At 41.8% G+C, this 10,636-nt stretch overlaps 1 protein-coding gene across 1 annotated transcript in view; it reads left to right on the top strand.

Moving 5' to 3' along the window:
- The window catches only part of ABI3BP (ABI family member 3 binding protein), a 155,782-nt gene extending 145,622 nt beyond the window's left edge, over positions 1–10,160 (top strand). Inside the window, exons 55-58 of the mRNA XM_054385863.1 lie at positions 1,876–1,905; positions 3,429–3,590; positions 7,371–7,484; positions 10,015–10,160. Coding sequence (XP_054241838.1) covers positions 1,876–1,905; positions 3,429–3,590; positions 7,371–7,484; positions 10,015–10,130 — 422 coding nt within the window. The 3' untranslated portion in view covers positions 10,131–10,160. The remainder of the gene's footprint in view (positions 1–1,875; positions 1,906–3,428; positions 3,591–7,370; positions 7,485–10,014) is intronic.
- Positions 10,161–10,636: the final 476 nt, after the last annotated feature.

Here is a 10,636-nt window from a genome sequence, read left to right on the forward strand (position 1 = left end):
GCTGTGACCATCATTTACATCAGCTCTCGTATGCATGTTTGGGAGAGATATGGAAGGTGGTCCTGCTTCATTTTGTGTGTTTGATCTTGCTCTTGGCTATCTTCAGACTGGCTTTTTACTACTGAGCATGTTATGGTAGTGCCTGGAAGGTCAGCCTGAGGTCAGGGCTATATTGTGTGAGGATGTAAGATGGCCAGACTGCAGGAGGGAAAAACAGGAGCACAGAGTGTACCTCATGTTTACTGTGAATAAACTAACTTTATCCTTAGGGAAGGCCCAGTCATTCCTGACCTTTTTGTATCTATCACCCTCATTAATGACTTCTGGGTGGGGAACATAAGGTTGTTCTTTGAGCTGGTGTGTTTGTAGGCACTTTTGCTACTTCTTCAATAAGGCTGATGTGTAACAGTGACGTATTTTGTCTGAAATAAAGATTGAGAAATAGCAGTTGGGAAAAGTCAGTGTCCCAGTAGGTGCTCTTCCATCCTGTTTACTCTCCAGTGAAAATGTTAAAGAGGTGTGCACAAGCCTGTGTTGACATGGGGAGGTTCCCAAGTCCTATCTGACTCAAAGGTGAGAACCAAAGAGTGCCCTTGCTTTCCATACTCCAGTTCCCCATGAGGCCAACTACAGATGACTTGTTGACTTCATACAAGCAAGACTCCATCCTTTGTGTAGAAGTGTTTATTGCCCAATAGTGTGTAAGGACCATATAAAACACAAAATGGATTTAGTCTTTTTAAAAGGACTTTCTCAATTTGCTTCTTGAGCCAGGTATAATAATATAATAATGCTCATCTAGTGTGTCACTGATGGATGAGAGCTTTGGCTGAGCAAGGGATTAGTCAAGGAGGCGTTCAGAATATGCCACACATACTTAAAAGCTGTGAATACACTCTTTGTAATCCCTGATTGCTAAAGCTGAAAAAAAAATGTTTATGCCAAGTGCAGTTTTCATGATTGACAAAGTTTATATTCTCTCTCCTATTTAGTTTGGACAAATTAAGTGGTCAGTTTTATTTTTTTTCTCAGTTGCACAAATCTATTTCTCACTTTTGGGTTTCCATAGCCAGGTTTTGTGTTACAGAGGGGTCTCTTTTATTATTTAGGTTTTGAAGTGGAAATTTTTAAAAATATCATAGAATCACAGAATGGTTTGGGTTGGAAGGGACCTTGACGATCATCTAGTGCCAACTCCCCTGCTATGGGCAGGGACACCTTCCACTAGACCAGGTTGCTGGAGGCTCCGTCCAACCTGGCCTTGGACACCTCCAGGGAGGGAGCATCCACAACATCCCTGGGCAACCTGTTAGTGTCCCACCACCCTCACTGTAAAGAGTTTCTTCCTAATATCCAGTCTAAATCTGCCCTCCTCTTCTAGCTTAAAGCCATTCCCTCTCATCTTATCACAGTAGAATTGGGCTTTGCTGGTTACAGGTTTGAACTCTTGTTTTCACTAGAACTGTGTTTGACTGGTATAGCCCCTTACATAAAATTTTCATGGAATTACAGAATTGTTTCAGTTGGCAAAGACCTCTAAGATCATCGAGTCCAATCTTCCACCTAAGATCACCTTGGCCATTAAATCATGTCCTGAAGTGCAATGTCCACACATTTCCTGAACACCTCTATAGATGGTGACTCCACAACCTCCCTGGGCAGCCTGGTCCAGTGCCTGAACAGTTCATTGATATTGTTGTTACACACAAGAATTTGATTTAATTTCATTTAATACAAAAGTAACTTTGCTTCCAAAACTGTTTCACAAATTACACTTTGTGTGCACTGTGGAAAATCACTTACAGTGTTTTTCCATGGAAACATTGGGGATGTTCTTTTTCAGTGTCTGACTAAATGTTTGTTCTCTTCCCCCAGCGGACCCAAGAGTGAGCGAGCCAATTTCAAGTAAGTCTTTTATGTATGGAATTGTGTCACAGAATCATAGCATGGTTTGAGTTGGAAGGGACCTTGAGGACCATCTAGTTCCAACTCCCCTGACATGGGCATGGACACCTTCCACTAGAAAAGGTTGCTCCAGGCCTTATCCAACCTGGCCTTGAACACTTTCAGGGAAGGGGCATCCACGACCTCCTTGGGCAACCTGTTCCAGAGTCTCACCACCCTCACTGTAAAGAATTCCTTTCTAATATCCCATTTGCATCTACCCTCCTCAAGCTCATGATTGTTTTCAGAAATGAGATAGCATAATTTTACAAGGAGGGTGACTGTACTGCACCCATTAAATGACTTATGGACTCAAACAACATTCACACATGATTTCATTCCTTCCACCCATACTCCTGGTAAGGAATTCATACCAGACTGCTTGTTTACATGAGTGGAACACCATCAATGTGATGTGGTGCTCCCATGGCAGCTGGGATGGCTTCAAACCAATATACACAAATGAGCCAAGGAGAGCCTCATATTTTCTCAGCCTTGTCATCAAAGCAAAAGAAAGCTTTGTAAAATGAATAAGCACCTCACTTTTTAAGGGAGTTAACAGACCACAACTTAGGATATTATTTATCTGATATTGTATTTTAGAATAGAAATTTCAGTGTCTGAAGGCTTGGTCCAGCTGTGCTTTAGGCTGCTTCCAAGACTCTTGCTGCCTTTGGTGGGAGGTGAATTGAGCTTTTGAAGAGTAGTTGAGATCATCCAAGCAAGTTGGGCTGCTTCTTGATTTGTAATGGACACCACTTTGACAAACACTGGACACCACTTCTTTCCACATAATTCATTACACTTCATAATTATGTGTAGTTTTCTTAAATCACATGCAGTTGCTGCAAGTAGTTGACTGTCCTAGCTTGAACCCACTGAAAAACAGTGACTGTATCACACATTTTATGTCAACACACACTGTCATAGAATCATATCAGAGAATCGTAGAATGGTTTAGGTTGGAAGGGACCTTAAAGATGATCTAGGTCCAACCCCTCACCTTGGACAGGGACACCTTCCACTAGATCAGGTTCTCAAGACCTCATCCAACCTGAACACCTCCAGGGAGGATGCATCCACAACCTCCCTGGGAAACCTGTTCCAGTGTTTCACCATCCTCACTGTAAAGAATTTCTTCCTAATATCCTACTGTCTAACTCTTCCCTCCTCTCCCAGCTTACAGCCATTCCTCCTTGTCCTATCAGAACAAGCCCTTGTTAAAATTCCTCTTAACAAGGTCGTAGAACGAATTTATTCCAAACTGAAACCATAAAAGGAGAGCAGAAGCAGTTCATTGCATCAATCATACCTGCACACTTTGGTGCTTCCCTGAGATACCTTTCTTGTTCAAAATGCAGGTGACTGGCGCCATGGTGCATTCTGCTCCATCCAGGTTTCTAATTCTATCTATTTGAAAATATTTGTTGTACAAAACGTTGTATGCAGCATCACACTTCAGCTTCTCTCTTTCTCTTCTGCAGTGGGAAAGGATGCTATCTGGACTGAAATCAAATTCAATTCAGACACCTATTCAGAATGCAAAGGGAAACAATACGTAAAGAGGACTTGGTATAAGAAATTTGTAGGAGTGCAGCTGTGTAATTCTTTGAGATATAAGATATACCTCAGTGACTCACTTACAGGTAAGAGACCTTCAAATCACATTGTCACAATGTGTTGTCCATATTACTCACACCTTAAAGATATCAAAGTTCCAGAAACAAGAAGTTTAACAGGACAAGCTCCGCTCTGTTTAATCTTGTTCATACACAGATGTGCTCATTGAAGTGTTTGATATTGAATTTCTGAATTTCCAGACCCAAGAGTTACTTCTCTGTGGTGATCACCTGAGTTTTCAATACGTCAGTATCCTGGGGGTCATCCTGAAAACTGATAAAGAGTAGCCTGGAATAGTTCTTAATTAGAGGATTAGGATCTAATTTTAGACCAAGATTACACCGAAACATTTCCATCCCATTTGGTAAACACCTAGTTGCTTCATTAATGGGAGGCTTATAAATACATGAGACTTCAATTCTAGTCAACAAGTTTTACTCACTTTGCTTTGACATTTTTGGTTTGTTTTCACATGTCCCGTTTTTGCTTATAATCTCTTTCCCCTCCCTTCTTTGTCTTACCTTAGGTTTTATTATTAACAGCAGCCTCTTGGCTTAATCTTCTCAAGTTTTGTTCAGTGTGTCAAGGTCACGAGAGTGAGATAAACACATGAAGCTGTATTGAATACACACACAAATACATGAATACAACATACATAAGACCTGAATCAAGTGACACATGCTGTGTGCAAGCTGGGGAAACTGCCTGTAAAAAAGTGGTTTTCAGTTAATCGATAATTAAGCAGAACTTTGGGTCTCATGTCGATTTTACGAGCCAGATTTAGAAATACATTAACTTCTTATAATCCATCCCAAGATCCTGGCTTTCTTCTTTTATCAGAGGTCTTTTATCAGAGCTGCATGGACAACTCCACCACGATGCCACTAATGTGGCACCCAAAGCACAAAGATAGTAATACAACCATGTATGGGAAATGTGTTTTGAGTGCAAGGTAGGCAGTATGTTCATCACATTGGATTGAATTAACTAGGGGAAAGTGGCTGAAAAAAAATAATCTTTAATAACCCAAAGTTTCCCCATCTCAGAGCTCAGCATCTCACAAGAGATGAGAAAGATAAGAGCAGGGGGGTGTAGGGTAGCCCACACAAGTAACATTTTTGGCTGCCTAGCCTTGCATCCAACACCATTCTCCCACGAGCAGACAAGAAAGGAAAGCCCTGTCCTTACTACTAAGTACAATGCCTCATACATAAATAATATCTTGGCAATTATGTGAATAAAAGAGACTGTTTTGCACAGAAGTATCATTCATTCAGTGTTGCTGTACTAACCAGCTGTGATCAAATGGCAAACACTGGCAATGAGGCATCACAGAAGCAGCCAGTAGAGGAAATAGCAATGCTAGTCTAGCAGGACCAGACTTCAGCCCTAAATCAAGTGAATTAACACTGCAGTGAAAGCTGCTTCAATCTTAGAAGGAAAGTTTCATATATCAGGAGCCCATTTTCCTATTTTCATTAGATTGTTTTTGTTCTTGCTGGAAAGGTGGTGATTTAACTTGGCTGGAGAAAGATGATGGTAGCCACATTGTATTCATTAGAAGCCAGGTTCTTGCTCTTGGAAGTGTTAACAACCAGTGCTAACCAGTTGTCCCAGCCTTTGAAAGCACTGAAATATTTCTGTAGAAGGAGAGGTGGTCTTTCCTCCTTTCTTAAGTGAGACTGTCATGGCATGAGCCTCTACAGGTGAGTGAGAAAGGTTCAGGTTTGAAGCCAAACAGTCCTGATGTGTTCACCCAAGGCCCATACAGAAGTCTATCTGCTAGCACAATGTGCCAGTGGTGCAGGGCTGTGCTGAAGTCTGAGCTCCACCTTGGGCTGAAAACACCTTCTGAAGCTTTGCTGTTTAAGCAGCACAATGATATTGCAATGTGGGGGTGATGTACAAATACTGTATAAGGCAGCCAACAACCATACTTCTGTGTGCTGGCTTTTAGCACAGATTTATACTTCTGCTGTTGCAGAATTTACAGTGTATAAACCAAGCATTATATCTAATTTTCTGAAGACCACCCATGAAGGAACACTGGAAGAAAAAAAAAAATCTTTATGGTAAAACTGCTCTCCCCCCAAAAGAAAAATCAATGTAGACATTGTTAGTTAAATGTTAGCTAAATTAGTTAATTTCTTAGTTAAATGTTTTTAAGCATGTTCCTTTGTTATGGAAGAACTGGGCAGTAAGAATTTAATAGTCACTGAGAATGCTGCTAATTTATGTATAGCAACTGTCTGAATGATGATGTGGGCCAGAAGATCATGTGTGTGTATCTGGAAGTTACTGGCCTTGTGCTAACCATAAAAAGATCTGGTTTATTCTGACTCTCATGAAGAAAAAAATCATTCGATGTTATACATGCCAGGACTGTCCTATAAACCAGCATCTACTGCTGACCTCATTTAACAGTTCTCCAGAGCAGTCACTGTAGGCATTCCAGAAAAGCAGGCCACCTAAAAAAAAGTATTTATTGAGGGGAGGAAAAAAAATGCTAAGTGTGACCTTCAACAGCCATGGAAAAAAAAAAAAAAAAAAGAAAAAATGCTGGTTTGGGCAGCCTGAATGTTCTTAATTTCAGACCAAAAAATTGTTGAGAAGAACTCCCTCTGACCAGTTCTCCTATGGAAAAAATCTGCCTGCAGCCAAAACTAGATAGTAATAAATAATTCTCTAAAGCTAGGGAAAAAAAAAACAAACCTGCATACACCTCAAGTGGAGGTGAGACTTTTTGGCAAAGTATCGATCAGAACACAAAAATATGAGAGAATTTCTTGGTAGGCACTTTCAGGAGCAGTAGTATCAGCCACCTCACCCTCTCTCAAACAGCCAGGCTGGCACAGATTCAAGGCTGTAGGACACCCAACACCTAATGAGTCACTGGGCTTTCTGCTTAGCTTATATTAGAGCACCAGGCCTAGTTCAACACAGCCTCACCTTTCCTTTTAATCTCACCACCAAAGGCTGAACATTTTAAGATAAGTGCTGTGAAGGGAGTTAAGAAAAAAAAATGAAGTCTATCTGAAAATGTTTCCTGTCAAGGTTTGGGAAGGGAAGGTAGCATGCTTCTCTCCATCTTCTGAACTGAATTTTACTAGTGTCTTGCAAATCAAACCGGTAAGTAAAAACATCTCTCTGTCAAAACTCCTTCACTGTGAATCCTCTTGTTAACAGCCCATAATGTCAGCATGGGGCACTTGAGACCTTGTTTTCTACTCAAGTTGCAATTGTCCTGTTAAGCAATCCTGCAAATAAATACACAGGCACACATCATGCTCTGGATACACTGAGGTCATCTGTTTGCTGAAGGACATCACTTGCACATAAAAATAATAAATATGATTGTATAAAACAGAAATATGACTTATAAACCAAGTGTTGGCTGTGCTATGAGGTGGTCTAGTAAAAAAAAAGAGGGTATTGGAGGCTTCCTCACAGGGAACCAAACCTGCTTTCCATTCAGCAAAACCTATCTCATTTTTGATGCATTCAAGATGGGGTTCTAGGTAATAACAGAATTTCACTTACTGCATGAAATGTGAGGAGAAAAAAATGCATTCAGGCATTGATTTTGGCCAGGAAAGGGGCACTATTGTCTACAGCCATAAGCACTGTACCTGGAGTGTGCACAAAATGTCCAAATAACAGCTACAGACCCTGAGAGGGAAAGAGTGGTAGACTGATCTTGGCTTCACCAGAGCAAAGAGCACAGCCCATTGCTGCTAGCAGCATTTGGAAATAGCCCTCACTAAACTCGGTATGGATTTGTAACTTTGCTCCTCATTTGCTTTCAGGAAAATTTTATGACATAGGAGACCAGAGAGGCCATGGAGAAGATCATTGCCAATTTGTAGACTCATTCCTGGATGGAAGGACAGGACAGCAAGAAGATCTACCAGTCAAGGATGGTAAGTCTTTAAGCTTGTCTCTGTAGCAAACCTTGGCAATTCCTCTGTGTTTCTTTTTTCTGCCAGAGCAGTCAGTGCCCACTGCTGCAGTGGCTGATGGAGAAGGGCTCCTGGCCTTGCAGGCAGAAGAGAGTCAAGAAGATTTTGAAAATGAGCAATGACTTACGCAAAGAAGGTTAAGAGTCTGGTTCTGTTAGGCGGTTAAACAGCCTCTGTCTTGCTTAAAACATTCCAACAGGTTATTCACAGTTGGTATTACATATCCAAACTCAACCACAAATCCGAGTTTGCAGAGAGGCATGAAGTGTTCTGTTCAAACTAGCATGGTTAATTTAAAATGAAGTAAATCCTCAACTGGGCATTAAATAGCTTTGTTTAGTGCTAAAAAGAAACTAAAACGTTATGACTGGAAAATATAATTCGTGTTGCAGAATGTGTGGACTAATTTGAACCAAGTGTCTTGAATTCCAGACTGTTCTAAGTGGGCATGGGACTGAATGTCCAAAACACAGCACTGACCTGCCTGGCTGTTTTTCTCATGTGGCTGAGGCTCAGGAATACGCAAATTGTATTTCTGTCAGCCAAATGCTGCCCTGCTTGGTTGAAGCAGTGACAGCATGACGTGTTCCATTCCCTGGTGGGGTAAGAACACAAGCTGTATTGATAGACACATGTCATGGAATGTTTTACTGAGGAAAACACCAGCACAGCATCAGTGCGGGGACCAAACCTTCTTGTCTGTGGTGATTCATTTATAAAACATCTTCCAAAAGTACAGAAATGTGCTGAGTTGGCCATGGAAGATTGAAGTGAGGTGCCCAAATCTTTCACAAGTTTTTCCCAAACACAGAGTAGGTGAAGGATCTGAAAGGTGTTTGCTCATGTGATTTTTAATTTTTTTTTGTTTAATTTTTTTATCTTGAGAAGACTTTGCTTTTCTTTCCCAGTCAATGCTGCCCATTTGCAAAGGTATTTTGTTCATGTAAGGGATTGTCTAAATCCGATTTGGTGTTGTCAGGACAGCAGACCTCTCAGTTGTACCAGATTCACTTTAAAAAAATTATAAATGAATAACAAACAAACAACTTTTAGATAAAAAGGTTGCTAGTCCAGCTTAACAGACATTTTAAACCAATTTGGATTCAGTGACTGGATTTAACCGAGTGGATTCATGAGCTACACTCATTTTCCAGAAAATTTACAAAACAAAACAAACAGCAAAACAATCACAGGTTGGAAAAGGTCTCTCTAAGGTCATCAAGTCCAACCTTCTACCTAACACGTCCATGTCCACTAGACCATGTCCTGAAGAATCAGTAAATCAAACACTAAAATCAGTCAAATCCTAACAGCACCTGCTTTTTCTGTAGCTTATAAACCCAGAAAATTAACTGATCAGAGGAAAGAACAGACGGATTGTCCATGGCTGTTCAGCTCCTCCCTGGCCGGAGCAAGTTCTGTTCAAAACAGCATTAGCTTCACACATTTGACCTGAAATGCAGGGAGGGAATAAAAACTGCTTCTGCCTGTTAGCTGCAGAACCATATTTTGTGTGTGTGCTTTAGCCACACATTCATGTCTGGTGATCAGGATGGATTCAGCAGCAATTTCTCACTTTAGTTTTCAATTTAACATTAATGGAATGGGAAGCATGTGGATCCTGTCACACAGCACAGCTTGAAAGCAGAATGGAACCAGCTTTTGCTTGCGGATGGGGAGATAGTGTGGAATATCCCCAGCTGTCGGGTTTTATTTAGGTTCCTGCAGTGTTAAGGCTACTGCAGTGGGGACTGTCTAATCCATCTTAACTTTGCAAGGATGAACCACCTCCTGTTTAAGGAAAACCCCAGGAGCAGCTAGATGGGGGAAAAGGGGTGTAGGGGCCTCGGCCTGCCAGCACCATCTGCACATAAGTGCTGAGACCACTTCCCAGTGGATGCAGGCTTCAGCTTCCCTGCTCTATGCTGCAGCAATCCCAAGTGCTTCTGCTTTGGCTGGAGTCGGGTAGGCAAATGCTGGCTGCTTCAGAGTGCTCACCCATGGAGGGGCAGCAAACAGACTGGCTTGTGGCAACTGGGTCATTAGTTAAATGACAGAATCATAGAATGGCTTGAGATGGAAAGGACCCTAAGGATCACCTAGTTGCAACCCCCTTGCCATGGGCAGGGATACCTCCCACTAAACCAGGCTGCTCAAAGCCTCATCCAGACTGGTCTTCAACACTTCCAGGAATGAGGTATCCACAACTTCTCTGGGCCACCTGTTCCAGTGTTCCAACACCCTCATAGTAAATAACTTCTTCCTAATGTCCAACAGAAATCTACCAGGCTCTATTTTAAAACCATTGCCCTTTGTTCTATCACCACGGGCTGTTATAAACAGTCCCTCTCCAGTTTTTCTGCAGGCCCTCATCAGGTCCTGGAGTTTACCCTTTGGGTACTGATGACCTCAGCCAATCACAGGCATCACAGGGGACTCAAAGGCACCATCTGAAGGCTCCATGCACACAACACTCTCTCCTCTGTTGCAGGATTTTTCAGAGCAGTTCGTCAGGAACCTGTCAAATTCGGCAAAATTGGTGGAGAGACTCGAATCAACTACGTTCGCTGGTACGAGTGTGGAACATCAATACCTGGGAAATGGTAGATGGCACACAAACTTGGTGACCAAACAGCCCAGCACGAACTACCCCTGCCCAGCTGCCCAAGGCAGGATCAGAGATGGAAACGTTTCTGATCTGCCTGGCACCTCAGTATGTTTGCTGGTGTGCAAGAGTCTGTGCAAGTCTAATGCCAATCCTGCATTCATTGTGTAATAGCGTAGGCTGCTTGCTGTAGTTACTCCTGTTTTACAAATGTGTTTTTAGATTTTAAAATAAAAATCCCAAAGAGGCTAGGGACGTGTTGTAGGATAATGTATAGGGAAGCTGGCTCCCTATTCTTGAGGTCTGGTTTATATGGTATTTTAAAAGATATGGTGTGTATATTATTTATCACAATGTTGTAATAAATGTTTAAGGCACAGTTACGGCAGAGCTGCTCATGGAACGCAATGTGCAGTAGTTTTCAGTCACTGGTCGTCTTTTCTAACATAAGTGCCACAAGCTACCTGCCCAGCCAGATATCTGATGTCTTCCCAGTGCTAAATTATAG

This window comes from Indicator indicator, chromosome 1 (assembly GCF_027791375.1).
Source record: "Indicator indicator isolate 239-I01 chromosome 1, UM_Iind_1.1, whole genome shotgun sequence".
In the NCBI taxonomy this organism is placed as follows: domain Eukaryota; kingdom Metazoa; phylum Chordata; class Aves; order Piciformes; family Indicatoridae; genus Indicator; species Indicator indicator.